The 17,931-nt window shown below is 41.7% G+C and overlaps 2 protein-coding genes across 25 annotated transcripts in view; both read right to left on the reverse strand.

Moving 5' to 3' along the window:
- UMPS (uridine monophosphate synthetase) overlaps positions 1-10,475 on the reverse strand; it is a 55,326-nt gene extending 44,851 nt beyond the window's left edge. The window contains exons 1-6 of one of the 4 annotated variants that reach the window (XR_014504368.1): positions 10,190-10,378; positions 8,999-9,152; positions 7,765-8,433; positions 6,905-7,080; positions 6,222-6,336; positions 4,572-4,811 (exon numbers count right to left, since the gene is read on the reverse strand). Coding sequence is in view for 1 of the 4 variants with exons in the window: in XM_083410800.1 (XP_083266926.1) it covers positions 4,630-4,811; positions 6,222-6,336; positions 6,905-7,080; positions 7,765-8,433; positions 8,999-9,152; positions 10,190-10,348 (1,455 nt within the window). In the remaining 3 variants the exon portion in view is untranslated. Of the gene's footprint in view, positions 1-3,975; positions 4,812-6,221; positions 6,337-6,904; positions 7,081-7,764; positions 8,434-8,998; positions 9,153-10,049; positions 10,140-10,189 lie in introns of those variants that run through there. The other 3 variants (XR_014504369.1, XR_014504370.1, XM_083410800.1) reach the window with 3 other exon arrangements.
- Positions 10,476-11,970: 1,495 nt separating this feature from the next.
- Positions 11,971-17,931, reverse strand: part of KALRN (kalirin RhoGEF kinase) — a 492,139-nt gene continuing 486,178 nt past the window's right edge. For all 21 annotated transcript variants that reach the window (XM_083404304.1, XM_083404303.1, XM_083404302.1 and 18 more), the window contains one exon: positions 11,971-16,707. In XM_083404304.1, coding sequence (XP_083260430.1) covers positions 16,162-16,707 — 546 coding nt within the window. In that variant the 3' untranslated portion in view covers positions 11,971-16,161. The remainder of the gene's footprint in view (positions 16,708-17,931) is intronic.

Consider the following 17,931-nt stretch of genomic DNA (forward strand, 5'->3'; position numbering starts at 1 on the left):
TACATGTGCAGTGTAGATACATCAAGTATGAATTTAAGGCTACAACTACAATTGTGTAGCCTAATGCCTGAAAGAATTTCTTGCTCCATTAGTTGAGCCTGCAAAACAAACCTCTAATTTTAAAAAAGAAAGAAACTGATATTCTTGACGATTAGAGTATATCTATTTCTTATGGTAACTTAAGAGGCTGTTGTATCACAGCCTCAGTGCAGAAGGCAACATAAAATAATTAAAGGCTAGCCAAGCTACCACTGATTCTCTCATTCTGACCCTTACAGGTCACAAAATGCATTTGCCAGGAGAAAACCAAGTTATTTTCAGACATAGACCAATAGGCTGTTTAAGCTTGCTACAATGAACACAATTACTATCTGCTACCCAGCATCAAACTGTGTTTATTTAACATTTTTATATGCCACCTTTCCCTCAAGGCCTCTAAAGGCTTTATAATGGCAACATAACGAATAAGAATGGGACGCGGGTGGCGCTGTGGGTAAAACCTCAGTGCCTAGGACTTGCCGATCGTATGATCGGCGGTTCGAATCCCCGCGGCGGGGTGGGCTCCCGTCTTTCGGTCCCAGCTCCTGCCCACCTAGCAGTTCGAAAGCACCCCTAAGTGCAAGTAGATAAATAGGGACCGCTTTATAGCAGGAAGGTAAATGGCGTTTCTGTGTGCTGCGCTGGTGCTGGCTCGCCAGAGCAGTGATGTCACGCTGGCCACGTGACCCGGAAGTGTCTGCGGACAGCGCTGGCTCCCGGCCTCTTAAGTGAGATGAGCGCACAACCCTAGAGTCGGACACGATTGGCCCGTACGGGCAGGGGTACCTTTACCTTTACCTTAACCAATAAGAAGAGAACAGCCCATGGCATGTAAAAATAGAACACTCATCAATCAAAGCCAGGATTGATGGAGGAATGAGAAGAGTTGTACAATTACCTGACACACTAGAACTTATGAACGTTCCATCTTAACCACATTAACTAATTCACTCACACAAATAAAGTTGTCTCTTACACATCATAGTGGCTGGACATAGTGGAAAAGCGCTGTTTGGCTAATAGCAAAGAAAGGTTGCATATAACAGATTTACAGTGATAAAGGGCCATGTTACAAAAGGCTGAAATTGTCCTTCACTGTTAAAATAAACTGGTTCCAGCTTCATCTCAAAATGAAAGCGTAATGCAGCCAAATTAAAGGTGGGGTGGAAACTTGAAGACAACAACAATTAGGTACTGCAAAGCACCTCATGCCACTTACATCTTCTGAATGAAATGGCCATTGAACACTTCAACAGAGAATGGGACAGAACTACAGAATTTAAATGGCTATCAAGTGTTTGTGTCATTCCTATAATAATCTGTAATGAGCATTTCAATAACAGCCAGATATGGAGAATCACTGTTATTGGGGTAGTTGGCTCAGTGCCTAGTATTGAAGGAAGTAAAAATCTCTGATGGATTTGGATCTTCAACAAGTACTGCAAGCCAGTAAATAACTGCAGAATGAATATTTTTGCCATCATTAAGCTACTGCATTTCCTTGGCACAGAAGTTTGCCAAGCAACCAGTCTAACAAGAAATATCACCTGATGACCACAACGCCAAAGACTGCATCAGCTTAAATGTATAAAAGACAAATCTAACCCACTTATTTTACAAAAAAGACAGAATTAAGAAATTCAAGTTGTTTTATAAACTAGCAGAGGTTAGCACATCCAGCGCCCGTCTCCCTGTAATTCATTCACTGCCTCAGCTAGGAATGATTTTGGTAATGAGTTTTTTTTAAAAAACACACAAACAAATTGTGACCTAGTTCTCATGTTGCCAACATATGGAAGGAAGCCAGGGAATGTAAAATTAGAGATTATAGGACACATTAACCCTGGACACAGATTTCTTTACAGAGATGTGCCTGAATGAAAAGCATTGTTCCCTTGGCCGCTTCCAAAACCATGCCAATTAAGACCAAGCACATACAAATAGTAATGTATGCTAACAATAAGTCCAATCTAAATGAAGGAGGCATGTGCAACAAAACAAAGGAGATCCAACTACTATCATTTTGTCAAAACAGAACTCCCCTTTTTTGTTTTCTGAAGTGAAAACTCAGTTCTTTTCTGTTAAATATCTACTACTTCAATTAAACAGTTCTTTCTACTTGGGACAGCCTTGGACACTTCCCTCTCAATCATTTCCAACTATTGCTTTTCAGGAGTATCTACCGTATTTTTTGCACCATAACACTCACTTTTTTCCTCCTAGAAAGTAAGGGGAAATGTCTGTGCGTGTTATGGAGCGAATGCCTACGGATGGCGGGGTGATCTGCTGCAGTCGTAAGCAGAGGATCCATGGTTCCCCTTCCTTCCCTCCTCCGTGGCTCGCTTTGAAACAGCAAAGCAGGAGGAGAGCCGCTGAGGAGCCGGGGAGGAGAGAGGGACAGAGAGCCTGCTTGCTTTAAAGGAGCAGCGCAGGAGAGGAGAGGAGCTGCTTACACGAGTGTCAGCGGCTCCTGTCCAGTTGGCTCCTTTAAAGCAAGCAGGCTCTCTGTCCCTCCTCTCCTCCCCATTCAGCTCGCTGAATAGCAGCAAAGTTTTTCAGTGAGCCGGGGGAGGGGGGAGAGAAGCAGAGCCTGCTTGTTTCTCCTCTTATACCCCTCTTCTGCATTATTAACAGCATCCTGCTCCACCCACCCCACGCATGTTCCTTGTCCCTTGAGTGCTTTTCCTTCCCTCCCCACTTAAAACGTGGTTACAAAGCACGGATCCACATGGATCCTCATGATTTTTGCACTGGGTCACCCCAAATTCACCATCAGATCACATAGCATGTCCATGGCTACAGCTTGCACCAAAAAAATCACGCACCCACTGTTGCCTGGGGCCGCAGTGGAGCAAAAACGTGGTTACAAAGCATGGATCCACATGGATCCTCAGGATTTTTGCATTGGGCTAGCTCAAACTCACCATCAGATCACATGTCTGTGGCCACAGCATGAACCACAAAAATCATACATCCACTGTTTCGTTTAGAATATTTTTTTTCTTGTTTTCCTCCTCTAAAAACTATGTGCGTGTTATGGTTGGGTGCGTGTTATAGAGCGAAAAATACGTATTTTCTCTATTTTCTCACACCAAACCATATGAGTGATGCAGGCACATTTAAAAATGCTCTCTGCCTAGACCCATCAACTGTCTTATATCAACACAGATAATACACTGAATACACAGACAATGGCAGAAAGGGGGTGCAACTCAAATAGATGGTAAGAGTAGTGCTGAGCCTACATGAACCTAAAGATGGTTAGGAGAACAGTACATCTGCATTTGTCTATTTTGTTCCAAAGCAGCACAAGTGACAAATATTTCATACAGCAGACAGCTGCTTTCACACATATATTCCAGCAAAAATAGTTGCCAAGTCGTAGGTAAGTTTAGTTTCTTAGTTCTCAGCAGTTATTGTGGAAGACCAAAAAGTAATAAACAAATCTATGTAAAGTAGGGTTGCCATATTTCAAACAGTGAAAATCCGGACAAAAAAGTTGTGCTTTTTCTGGCAAGATTGCAAAAAATTGACATTTTGCAGCTATTTTAAGGAAAAAATGGCCAAATTGGCATTGCCCACATGGACTGCCATATGTCCAGATTTTCGCAGTTGGATGATTTCTGCCCAGACACTGCTGACGAATGCGGTATTCCAAATATGTCTGGGAAATTCCGGATGCATGGCAACCCTAAGTAAAGAAACTTTTGAAAAACACAAAGGGTTATAGCACCCTCTGGTGGCTTAAATTTTATACAATGATACAAATTTCTTTCTTTTTTTCTGCTCACGGTGGAACTTGCCCTTCCTCTACTCCGGAGGGTTGGGGACATTTCATGACAGATTTGGGGGGGCTCAGGGGGAGGAAGAGGATATCCATGCCACTGGGTATCATCCAGAGTTTTTAATGTACAAAAAGACCTTCCCATTCTCATATCATTTAAACATAGTCTTTTTGAAGTTTATTGGTGTGACAACCATTGCATTTTACCAGTGAGGCAATTATTAGAGAAGCAAGGATTCTGAATGTTCTTTGAGGTAGCAGATCATTAATGGAATGCATCATCTCCACATAGTACACAAGCATATTAATATCTAAGGCACACAATTCCTGCACCTGAGCAAGATTTTGAAACGTATTTCACATCATGATCTAAAGCACCAAATGCTGGATGGAGAAACTGCTCTGTGGAAGAGGGCCTAGCGCCCTATCACACTCAGTCCTTACATTTTAACACAACTGAGAAGAGCAATTAAGAACTTTAAACAACTGCAAATGCAAAGTGATCAGGATTTGCTCGGCTTTCTCTTTTCTCACAATCTTTATGGCTCTGTGGTTCGCAAAACCACTGGAGTTTTTTGTTTTTTTTTAAGCCCTTTAAAGTGTTTTAAAAAATGGGATAGCAGACGACACACAGCTGTTTGAATTCAGAGTCAAAATTTTCAATTTCTGTACTGATTCTCAAATAACTTTATAGCAAAATTTTAACATACAACAACATTCATTAGGCAAAATAACAACAAAGAATTACCTTCTCAATCTTTCCTGCTTTTAGAATTCGGCTTGCTTAATGAAACACAGCAGTTGTGCTATTTTTGTGCACTGACACCAATTCTCTGCAAGTAACTTTCCCATGCTACTTTCCTATAAGCCTCTGCTTCATCTGGGCGACTGGGCGCAGATAAGATACCACGGCCGACAATGATGATATCCGAACCTCTTTTACCAATCACCTCCTGAGGACTGAGGTACTTCTGCCCAAGCTTATCACCTGCAATGGATCACAATCACAAATATGCCGTGTTATGCTTGCTCTCCAGTAGTTTGCTTCATAAAAGAGTTTCAAGAATGCTGGTGAACTCCAAAAAGTGTTCCCCACGCTAACACTGGGTACAGATTTATCCTTATACACTGATACCTCGGTTTAAGAACAGTCCGGTTTAAGAACGATTTGGTTTACAAACTCTGCAAAAATGGAAATAGTGTCTTGGGTTGAGAACTTTACCTCCGTGTTAGAACGGAATCTGAACGGTGGAAGGGCACCGGCGGCGGGAGGCCTCATTGGGGAAAGCACGCCTTGGTTTAAGAATGGTTTTGGTTTAAGAACAGACTTCCGGAACAGATTAAGTTCGTAAACCGAGGTACCACTGTATTATTAAAATGCTATTAAGTGTGCACAGGAAAAAAGCATGCCCTAAAAGGATTTAACCAAGATGAGATAATCAACAACATGAGGTACTGCACATCAGAGCAAATAATAATAACCAAATAGCACAAAATAACAGCTTTCTTAAAGGGTTATTAACACTGATTAAATATGAAACATAAAGCCTCACTAGCATATCCATGGCAAATATGCCTTGATATTTGCATATAATTTAAAGCATGGCAAGGTTGTAATACAAAACAGCAGGGACTGGTTTGCAACCAAGGCTATGTGTGCAGAGATCCACTCATACAGCAGGACTTCCCATTCCTCTCCCAACAGACCCTTAAGATCTGCCCTGGAGGGACCTCCAGCACCCTGCAGTATAGCTCAGGGGGCTACAGAGGAGAGTTCCACTGTGGAAGTGGAAACCTGCTATACTATTATCAGAACCAAGTGACCGACACATGGAAACAAATGTGAGAGATGTGATTTGTCTGCTGTTACAAATTCTGAACTTGCATACAAGCACAGATAAGTAGGAAATTATTTCCAGTAAGCCTTAATATCCAGTTACAGTTTTCAGTGAATGAAATAAGAAAATACTGGACAGAGCATTATTAACACTTAGGGAGCTTGTATATTGTATTTTATGATACTGCACTTATTTGGCTGCTTCTAGTGTGGAACAGTTAGTATGTTTTACTCCTACATTACAACTCTGTAGATCTGTTCATCATCTTCCAAACTCTCCTCACTGTAGTACATGAATTGGGCAATTCTGAGACTATTTGGATGTGATCTCTCACCCAAGGATAGGGAATGCAGAACCAGACATACAAATCTAAAGGCAATCTCAATGTTAGGACAGGGAAGGGCATAATCTGAACAGGAACTACTGGGGACTTTGACTGCATTCTCACCCTCATCAGCATACAAACCAGAAATATTTCTGAGCGTACCTCTGAATTATCTCAGTTATTCTGGTATTTTCATAAATATTTTGTACCATCAAAGTGCCACAGAATTTCTTACCTCCAGCCAGCATCTGAACACCAGGAGTCAGATGAAGAAATTCAGGTTTGTCAATAATTCTGGAGCCAGAAATAAATCCCAGAATAAAATCTGAGTGTTCCTCAGCCATTTTAACCTAAAGGAAAACAAATAAACAAGAGCAGTTAGAAAATGCTTTACATTCTTGCTCTAGAATGGAGGAACAAATAGTAAACAAGGTGCTATTATGCAAGCACAAAGACTTGCAGCCTTAACAAAATCAAGACAACACAATAAAGAATCAAGAGACTGTACTGATCAGAACATCATACAATCCATTCACAATGGATACCATTATCTCAATAGCAAATGAGCATGCCAATCACAAATACAACCTCCTTGCTTCCTTTGCCTCACCCCATTTTCCTCAATTCCTACCCACACTCCCCCAAGAACTTTGTTTTTCATTTTTCAGTAGTGTAAACTCCCACTATTTTCCCTCAAACATGAATTTCACTGCAGTATTATGCTGCTACGCCTCCATTCTATTCCAGAGAACGCACCAGCAAATATTATGTTTGCTGGCTATGTCCAACTGGAGAAACTTAAAGTAGCACTTTAAAATCCAAGAAATGCTGCTTTTCAAAAGAGCTACCCCCTCCCAGATGGTGGGGGAGGATCTAGACCATTTAAGACATTTTGTTGAGATGAAAGCTCCAACTTACCACAGCTTTTGTATAGTCACCAGTGGCCAGCGACCCTTCTGAGCTCATCTCTCCGATCAAGAGACACCCTCTCTGTAAAGGATGCCCTACTTCTTTCAATCCCTTAACAACTCCAGGTCCAGGAACAGCATGAGCATTAACTATATCTGACCAGGATGCTATTTTGAAAATACCACCTGAAACAGAAAGCAGACAAGGTATTAGTTAAGCGTCTTTTTGGCAATCAGATAACTACTTAAGAGATTGACCAGGGATACCCTTTCCACAACTTTTATTACCACTGTAGAAATATTGCCCAGAGTCATGTTTCCCACACCTATCAAGGTCATAACTACACAGTACTATCACAATATGGAATATCAATATTCTATATTTGTTAGCACCCTGTAGGCTAGCTTCAGGCTTGGTTTCCTCAGTATTATTTTTCTCAATATAGCATACAATCTGAATACAGTGGTACCTCGGGTTACATACACTTCAGGTTACAGACTCTGCTAACCCAGAAATAATACCTCAGGTTAAGAACTTTGCTTCAGGATGAGAACAGAAATCGTGCTCTGGCGGCGCAGCAGCAGTGGGAGGCCCCATTAGCTAAAGTGGTGCTTCAGGTTAAGAACAGTTTCAGGTTAAGTACGGACCTCTGGAACGAATTAAGTACTTAACCTGAGGTACCACTGTAAAAGTCAGCTCAAAAGCAAGGCCCTTGAAGGCTTGAAAATAAAGAGCTAGTTTCAAATCAGAGAAGACCACATCAACATTTCAAATTAAGAGTACTAGGAACATATGCAGCCCTATAGAGATATGCAACACATTATAGGTTGAAAAGAGGTGAGAGGGGTTGGTAGTTATGCCAAATTCACCTTCATACTGATGCTTCACAGTATTTCCAATGTCTGCAAACTTGCGATCTTCAAATATCAAGAATTCATGCTTATCTGCAAGTGCTCTCAACTCCTTGGCTATTTCTTGGGTGAAATCATCCAGAATATCAATGTGAGTCTTCAAGATACAGATGGAAGGGCCCAAAGTCGCAGCGAGCTGGAGCAATTCTTTGGAGTCAGTCACATCAGCAGAAAGACACAAATTAGACTGTTTTTTCTCCATCAGCTTGAGAAGTTGTGCAGCGAGGGGATGAGTGTCTGGCAGTTCAGCCCGAGCAGCAAAGCTCATTTCTTTGCACATTCTTTTCACAGGAGGAGTACCATTTTGCTCAGGTGGTTTAATAATATTCTCCTGGATGAATTTTTCTACTCTTGCCACCATCTCAGGAGAAACTTTTTCCTGCTGCTCAAGGATCTTGAGAATTTTAGATAAGGTGCATACTGAGTGTAGGCGTATGCCATGCTTCTCCAACAGGGCTTTCCCTCCTTGCTCTCTGTCCAAAAGCACTATAGCATCTGTAACCTTCAACCCCTCTTTCCGAAGGGTCTCTGCTGTCTCCAGAACACTTGAACCAGTGGTAACTACATCTTCAATGATCAGACAAGTTTCTCCTGAGTTTATTGTCCCCTCCACAAGACGTTTGGTACCTTTTGAAGCAAAAAAGGGCATTTTTCATTAACCTACCAATACAAAACAACAACAACAAAACAACAACCTTGCCAGCTCAACGGAAAATATTATTGCTACTACAGTTACAAACACCTCAGGTTACAAACTCTAATATCCTGGAAGAGTTACCTCGAGTTGAGAATTTTGCCCCAGGATGAGAACAGAAATCGTGTGCCAGTGGCACAGCGGCAGCAAGAGGCCCCATTAGCGAAAGCACGCCTCTAGTTAAGAACAGTTTCAGATTAAGAATGGACCTCCGGAACGAATTAAGTTCGTAACTAGAGGTACCACTGTACTATTAAAAATAACACGTGCACTACACCAGTTAATAAAAGCTTGTGGTTAAAACTTCTGCACTAAGGCTCCTAAATCACAGGCGTGTTATGTACATCAAATTATTACCTTTCTAGATATGCTAAAACAACAAACTGTATATACACTACCGAGGAAGTTGGAAACTTTATTATTAACATTTTTGCTGTCTTGAATATTCATTGTTTATAATGCCAATATTATGATCTAGGTAAATTCGATTCTTTTTACCATAGTCTTTAGCTTCTTTTCGCCGTATAAGCATTGGGATCTGGTTGGTTGAGCAGATGATTGTAGCCAGGGGCAAAGCCGTGTATGGGACCCCGCACACAGTGTCATACTTGATTGCAGCATCCTTTGCTGTTTGAAAAAGGAAACCTGCTACCTGAAAGAAATTGTTTTAAATATAAAATAGGTTCTACCATTATAACCAAACATTAATACATTGTCAATAAAATAAGGAGAGTCCACAAAGAATTAACAGAAAGTGAAACCATAAGCACCAAAGATCATATGGATTTTGTTTCTTCACATGATGCTTACTTCATCACCTAATTATGCTTGTGTTCTTTGTATTTAGGTTGAAGAGCAACAAGCAGCGATAGCTTATTTATTTCCTTGGAAGAATCATGTATTTTGTGCGATCTCTGTTGCACTAGTGGGAATCCTTGTGTTGGGTTCCGCTAGCACAATTATTTGGTTGAATAAATGATAAGGCATGAGAAGGGTATCCTTTGCAACAATGCTGACAAGACAGATCAATGTCCTTATCTCTTTGTACCCTTCTTCCACCCATATCCCTCTACTTCACCTTCCACTACAGACAATTATGCATGAGGGGAAAAACCCACTCCAACATGGTTCCAGTACTACTAGCTGGCAGGATTGTATCATCTTTGACAGCCGCCCTCTTCCCCAGCAACTAGATGACCCTCGTGGTCCCTATCTGACTCTTCTAACACTCTTGCCATGTTTGTTTGCTTATTTAAAACAGGCTTTCCAAATCTCCAGGCATGGCTGGCCTCTAACTCCCCTCAGTCCCAGTCAACATGGTTAGGGCCGGAGGTGATGACAGCTGTTGTCCATTAGTATCGAGGATACTAAATTAGAAGAGGCATTAAAGCATTTTTGTGCTGCTGAAAAAGCTCACAGAGAAGCTGACATAAATTCGATAGCAGCAAGCTGCCCCCCCCCCCGCTTACACCCTTGTAAACCCTTTTCCCCTAAAAGGGGGAAGAAAAAAAATGAGGAGAGGCAAACCCCAGTCAGGACCAGTTCTTACAGCTGCGCAGCAGTGCTTATAATGACCCCCAGCTGCAACAGAAACACGAGGCCTGGTCTCTCGACCTCCCTCCTCCAACTGCCTCGGGCCCGCCTTCCGCCCTCACGCGCGCCCCGTGGCCGCCCGCCCGTGGGGCTCACCTTGTTGAGCAGGGCCGGGTGCGACACGATGACGCGCAGGTCGACATAGACCGGGGAGACGAGGCCGCTCTTAAGCACGAACTCGCCGAAGCGCACCGCCTGCACGCCGTACAGCTCCGAGGCTAACGCTTCCATCCTTCGAGGCTCTCGCGCGCACATACGGAGAACAGCACGCGCGCTCCGCCGGGGCAGTCGCCGAGTAATGACGCAAGGCAAGGCGGGGCGGGGCAAGCCTCCTCTGTCGCTAGGAAACGGGACGATGCCTTACGGGGCGCCACGGGCACATGCGCGCTAGGGGTGACTATTCTCGTTACCCAACCAGACCTACTAGTGCATTAGTGGCACCTGGGTTTCTCTTGCATCCTGGTCGGCGCTATTTGCTTGGAAAGAAGGGGGTGCAATTGGTACTGGAGGGGTAGTGAAGGTTGTATATGCTCCGCTCCTAGGAGCGGAGAAGGCAGGGAGGCTTGTTTTGCAGTTTCTTGTGCTACTACTACACGCATATTCTGGTGCACGTGTGTACGGGTGAACGCGTGTGGACATCATCTAGCAGACACTGGTGTGGAGGCACAAAGCGGCGACCCCACCCCCACCCCGGTCTCCAGAATAGAGCTACCCAGGAGAGGAGAGATGGGCGTAGACAGGATTAATGTGGGGGGGGGGGTTAGGACCGACGTTATTGGTCAGTTTGTTATTTCTATTGTTTTACTTGATCTAGGGAGGCAGCTGCCCCCCTTAGCTACGCCCATGCCTTGGAACGTTTGAGGGGAAACCGGTGAGTAAATTTAATTTAGGGGAGTAGGAGAAGAGGGCCATGCACTCGCAGTGGGGGAGCCGCCTGTGCGTCCAAAAGCCGAATAAAAACTCCATCGCCAAAGGAAAAATCCCTCGGAGTGCAGCACTAGGATGGATGGAGGGACGACGACGACACGGGAAGCAACATCTGCGTCGGAAGAATACTGAATAGGGTCCATTTTGAAAGAGAAGCTTCGGGCTTCTCAGGGATGGAGAACTTTTTAAAGAAAGGACTACAGGTTTTCCCGATTGAGATGTGTTTCGAACTTTTGTGCAGATAAGGACCTGGGAGCATGGCCATAGCCAGGAATTATTGGGGAAGGGGGCAGAACCGAGTTATCTGACGCAATTGGTTAGTTCAGTTAACTTATTTTTATTTATTTATTTTCAGCCGCACCGCCCTGGGAACCAATAACCGCCTTCAGGGTCTTATAGCACGTTCGGGTTTACTCGCTTCGTAAGAACTCAGGCATTGCTCACATTAAGGACGTCCTCTGTTGTGGACGTTTAATCTTTAGGCTTTGCTAAAACTACCACCTTTAGCAGTGAGTAACCTGATCAACAAAGACCAGTGGAAATTAACAGTTTTGGTGTGCGTCATGTAGCAAATTTTGTATTTTTTTAAAAGGTAGTGTTAGCAATGTCAAAATCAAATTTGCCCGAACACAGTAGAGCTAATCAATTCTCATTATTTCAAGGTTCATATTACAGTCTTAAAGCACATATGTCAGAAATCATAAATCTTATTTTTAAGGGAAGAAAAATAGTATAGATAACGGATTTTCATTCAGCACCACCCCCCTTTTCAGTTGTATCTAATGCCTTTACATGGCAGGCAGCTCTCACAATTTCTTCTGTGTTCTCTCCCCATACTATACAGTGCCATATAAATCAAAATAAAAGCTTGTCTTTATAATATCCGTCTTAATGGATTTTATCAGCAGAATTGCTTTTATATTAAAAAATAAAAATCCCATACTTGAATCTTTTGTATATTGTATTTATAAGGAAGGCAATAGCCTAAAATGTAGATTTTATCATCTGTAGATAACATATATATTTATATATACTGCAGAAGAGTAAGAACATGTGACAGCAGGAAATCACTTTACAACATTACACATGAAGAATCAGAAGTATAAATAAAATATTTACAAAATGTTTTAGAAAACACATATGCATACAAAACAGAATCAATAATAAAATAATGAGATAACACTTAAGGCAGACCAGCAAAAGACTGAAAATGATTAAGGCTGTGGAATTCATTTGCACCTTGAAATATTTTAAGCTCTTAATACAATCCCTACCACCACCACAGAAATGATTGTTGCAAATATTTTTAAAAGTGTATTTTTAGTAGTCTGCTGTGCCCTTTACATATCTGACCTTATTTTCAGTAGTATACTGTTGAAGTGACATGCTAGCAAAAGCAGACTCAGTGGTTTGACAGAAAGATGCAAAAGCACCAGCACTGAAAAAGAGAGCATAAGGATAAGATATGGCTTAAGTAGAACAGATGTTTGTTACTACTAGCTTCAGAGTATAAGCTGAGAAATTACAGAATCCTGGCATGTTAACAGTCACTAGTATAACGATTCTAGAAGCAGTTTGATATTGGACAGTAATTGTATAACCAGCTTGGGGAGCCAAAAAAAAGGGATCTGACATTTATTCTCTTAGGAAAGCACCATTTTCTGATGTGTCAGTCCATAAACAATCAGCTTTGGGGAGAAACCAGAGCCCTGTGGAGGATTTTCTTCTACAAATGGATAGGAAAGATTTCGTCCATGCAATGGCACACAGGTATTCATCTGAGAACTAAGTTGTGTATAGTAATTCCTAGTTACAATCCAATGGTCCCGAACCGTGGCTAGTCACACTTTGTTGCATACAACTACTGGCTGCAGATGACATATCCAACAAAATCAGCAGAGGATGAAGGGCACACATGAACACAGAGATATGCAGCCAGTCTTAAGTTGCTTTGTTACAAAAGATTAAAAGCAAGATGCCAGGACTTGTCACACATAATGCCTAAATGACCTTTGAGCCTCTTGGATGTTATTGATGTTGCTGCAGAAGATAAGACATCCATGATATTCTGGTTCAGTGTAGATTTTACATTCACATTACAAAGCCCTTTGAAGCAAAAACTGCTTTATGCCTGAGAAAACAACTCTCAAGACTTCATGATAAAACAGCAGTCAGTCCTTGTCTTAAATCCTGCCTATTTGCTTGCCACAGATTCAGGTATTTTTCCCCCCATAGGGGATTATTCCATAGGGATTTTAATGTACCATACAGGTTTGTTCTTCAAGGATGCTTAAGTAATCTCTTTTGCATTTCCCCAGAATCACAAATAAAAGAACTAAAAGTACGTACACATTTTGACAGTCACTCTTCCACGTATATGTAGAAGTAGAAAGTAGGTAGGCATTTTTGATGCGGCTACTGCAGCTGGAAAGAACAAGGAGATGTGGCAAATATCCACATCTATTTCTTTTATCGTATCTAAAAGTTGTTATGCTTTACTGAGGTTGGCCTTGGTTCCAGTGAAGTGATCCATGACATGCAGTCTGGTCTCACTATGTTACGTATGTTTATTCAGAAGCAGCGCTGGCTCAATTGTTATCGTGCAACGTGAAGAAGCCCTTGCGCAGATGCTGAAAGCCTGGAAACAGATAGAGCTGTTTGTGTCGCATGGCCTGTAATGCATCCCTGAACTAGCTCATGGCACTCAGGTGCAGTGGAGGATGCCGACCCATCAGCAGAGCTAAAGTCTCCTTGGCTTTTGTACATAGAATGGGGAAAGACACCATCTTGTCCCTTTGCACCTGACATCAACATGTTTTGGGCTGCCCGTGCTCAGAAGGAAGTACCCACTGTGTTCAGCGGAACTAGCTTTCCATTAAGTATGCATAGGATTGTAGCTAGCCTAGGTCACACTGAAGCTACTGGGACTACTTGTGACTAATATCTTCCATTGATTACAGTGGGATTCCGCCATGGGTACCTTGGGCTGGATCTTGGCCGTTGTTTATACCTGAGCTGATATGCTCCGCCTCTGGATGATTGTCAGTGCCTTGAGGAAATTGTAGCAACTAAAAGGAACCTCAAGAGTTGATCCTATCCCCACATTCCTTATTATAACAGTGGGTTGGATGATCATAGTATAACAAACCTCTTGATTAAAAAATAGCAGGAAAAAACACTTCATTGAAAAGTTAAAGGACATCAGCTTCTTTCCCTATGGAAAGGCCCTCTGTTTTGTTGAACCACATTTTCTAGCCAGAAAATCTAAGTCAAGTACCTTTCTCCTTTTCTGTACTGATTTGTTGGCTTGTTTCTTGGTTCACCAGACATCAGTGTGTTCACCACCTTTCTTATTACTCTCACTGTAGTAAGAACATTTACAGCTCCTGATTTGATCTGTTTGGGGTTGTGAGCAAGAGAAAGGAGAAAACGGTAAAATACTCCAGGTAAATATAATATGTCAGGTGCCACTGAGAGGCTACAGAACCCTTGTCACTTAGCTACCAGGTTGCCTAATCCTGACAGCTACTTAGGACACAAGTGACTAAAAGATGTGCCAGAACCATTAGTATATTGTGTTCAACAAATGGATGCCAACTGAATAGGCAAAATGAGAGAGCTCACCATGCCTTTGATTATTACTAGGTCCATTGCCACATTGCAGGGTTTATAGAAGATTAGTTGGTGCGATAGAGGAAAAAGTTAACTATGAATTGCTGATTGATTTCTAAATGATTAGGATATGGTCAGTCACTGTCTTGGCACTAAATTCCTCTTGGTGTAAAAAGCTGGACTAGTTCTTACAATATTAATTTGAGATAACTGCAATTTGGAACTATTATTCAAAAGCTTCTAAGTTTGAAATTACTTTAATGATTTATAAGGGGCTATTAAGTTAGTGGCGTGTTTAGTTCACAATAATGGACCATTACAATGACTTTTAATATTAATAGTCTTTTTTGAATTGTTATTTAACACCAGAGTTTGGGATGGAACAAATATGCTAGCATAGAAGTTAGGATTCTGGAGCTAGGAAGAGAGATGCATGTGTACAAATATGCAGTAAACTACCAGTCTCACACATCAAGACTAATTTTGAAGCAATAATTGTAAGGATGGACCCACTATGTTTACCACACTTTGGCCAACTTTGGATTGATTTCACAACTGCTCAACTTTTAAAACCAAAAAAGGAATAAGGTTCCTTTTCATTTTACAGACTATATGAGAATTCAACAAACATTCTGCAATAGAAAAAGTCTTTGACATCTAGTTTACAGATAACAGTAATTATTGTAACATAGCCTTTTCTCAACACACAGGTTTCACAAAAAAGTCTGTACAAGAGCTATAAAAATTTAGTTTTAAAAAATGTCTCATTGTGCTTCATCAAAACATTTTTTGTTCCAGTGAATTTACCATCTCAGCCGCAGCACATTGCTACTTTACAGTATGTTAGCTTTGAACATGTGAGTGCTGGAGAATCCAAAGGACTTTTGACAAAGGTATACTATGATCCTGACCAATGCAGCATACCTAAGTCACTTTACAGGCAAAGCTGACATTATGATAGCACAAGGGCCATAAAAAACAATTCTGCCACAAGGTTAATTCTTATTGAAGACAAGTGGAATTCTCTTAGTGAAACAGAGCTTCATTAGGACTTGAGGAGCAACTATTTCTGCAAAATCTCAAATCCAGTCCAGTGTTGTTGTTTTCAGGAAATGCTGACTGTGGAGGGTCAGCCTAGTTTTATTTCTTTACTTTCCGTTGCCTTTCAAATACATGAGTTAAAGTTTAATAAGATCAGCAAGTGTGTCCAGGTCTTTTAGAAGGCTGCCTTTCAAAAGTAAGGCAATGGTGTTTTGGTTACCATTTTCAAATGATGTAGTTTTCTAAAATATTCTTCTGTATTTGACGTGACTTCATCATTGCAAGATAAGCCACGCGAGGAGTTGCATATGCAACATCTGAAAGCCTCTAGTTCTAACCAGTTAGATAATGCAACTGCTGGAAAAGTACATACACTTTCTTTGACATCACATCAACTAGAATACTTTACACAGACATAGAGAGATTCCACCTTCTCTCTTTTCACACGCCACGGTGCTTCAGTGTCAAATCAAAGTACTTGTATTGCATTATATTCCTGGGTTCATCCTGCTCATTATGAAGCTCTTAACATTGGGAATTGGCCGCACATCAAACTGGTGTTTGCGGCGTTCAATGAAGCTGGATAGGCGTGAGGTATCCAGTGGGATTTTGGAATAGCTGCCGTTGTGAAACTGCAGCCAAGGGTGCTGCAGACAAGTGGCTGCTGTTGGCCTCCTCCTGAAGTCTTCCTGAAGGATGACAGTGATGAAGTCTCTGGCAGCATGGCTTACATCACAGAAGTACTCATTGGGAAAGCTGAAGTCCACTCGGCACACGTTGATGCAAGTCTCCTCCCTGCTTTCATCCAGAAAGGGGGACACACCACTCAGCATGACATAGGTGAGCACACCCAGGCTCCAAATATCTGTGCCCAGTGAAACAGGAGCACCTTGGATAACTTCTGGAGCAGCAAATTCAGGGTTTCCAAGCAGATGATGAACATGGTAATGGCCAGTGATTTGAACAGCATCTTCCAGGTCTATTAGCTTAACGCGAGGCACCGGGATTCGCAAGTCAATGAGCAAATTTTCTGGCTGTGGAGAGCAAGGATAAAAAAAAGGTTCCATTGTTCATTGCTTTTGTATTATAAATCAGTTCAAGCCAACATTTATCACATTTATAGCCTGCCTGCCTTCCACCACAGAACCCAAGGCAGTGTATATGTGGTTCCTGTGGTCCTTCAGATCATACATTCTTTTGCTTTTCCTGTTAAGGAAAAAATGTACCAACAATGTGTGTGCTGGCACTTCTTCTTCAGCACACATATATGTCCCAAGTGAAGTACCATAAGTATTTGCTCAGCTAGTTTGGAGGCTTTGCATTTTGGTACTTACAGAGCATTTCAATGAATATTTGCTCAGAGGTAAGTTCCACTGTGCTCAATAGGCCTTACTTTCATGTATAGAGGATTGCAGCCTTAATTATAAAATTAGATTGACCACCCAGCAAAGCACCATGCACAATGCACAAACTTGAGTGAAAGGTTTCAATGGATACCAGCTGAAGGATAGAGACATTTTGAAACTTGTCTACATTGGAGTACAGTGATGTTTAAAACAAAAGGCACTACAGGAGACCAGCCTGTAAGATGTACAGGCCACAAATGCTCACTAGGTAGAGGTGGGTGAATGGCAAGCATCATGTACAACCTTACCGAAAATATTTTACATCTTAGATTTATGTAGATATAAGCTCATGTCTGAGGAGTAGTTTGAGAAAAAACCTAGTTAAGTAGAAAAGGCAACAAAATGGCTATAATCCAACATTGTGTATGTTTTGAGCAGCAGTGCAGACATGTGGACAGTCTGGTTACTCAGGCCATTTCACTAAAAAACAAGAATAAGCCTCTGCTACACTGCTTAATCCATGTGTGTATGTTGCTGAAGTATCCATCTTCCACAACATTCTGAGCCAGTCTAAGGGACGATTTAAGCTTCATGTATGCAACATATAAATTAGTTTTATGTTTACATCTCTATCAAAATAAAAAACTCTTTCCACTAGCACCTTAGAGACCAACTAAGTTTGTTATTGGTATGAGCTTTCGTGTGTCCATGCACACGAAAGCTCATACCAATAACAAACTTAGTGGGTCTCTAAGCTGCTACTGGAAGGAATTTTTTTATTTTGTTTCGACTACGGCAGACCAACACGGCTACCCACCTGTAACTATCTCTATCAAGGTATAAGCAAAGTTATGTGGACAAATGAAATGAGATCTCATCACCCCCCTCCACACCCACACCCCCATTTACACA

Source organism: Podarcis tiliguerta, assembly GCF_965153285.1.
Source record: "Podarcis tiliguerta genome assembly, chromosome: 1".
NCBI lineage: Eukaryota > Metazoa > Chordata > Lepidosauria > Squamata > Lacertidae > Podarcis > Podarcis tiliguerta.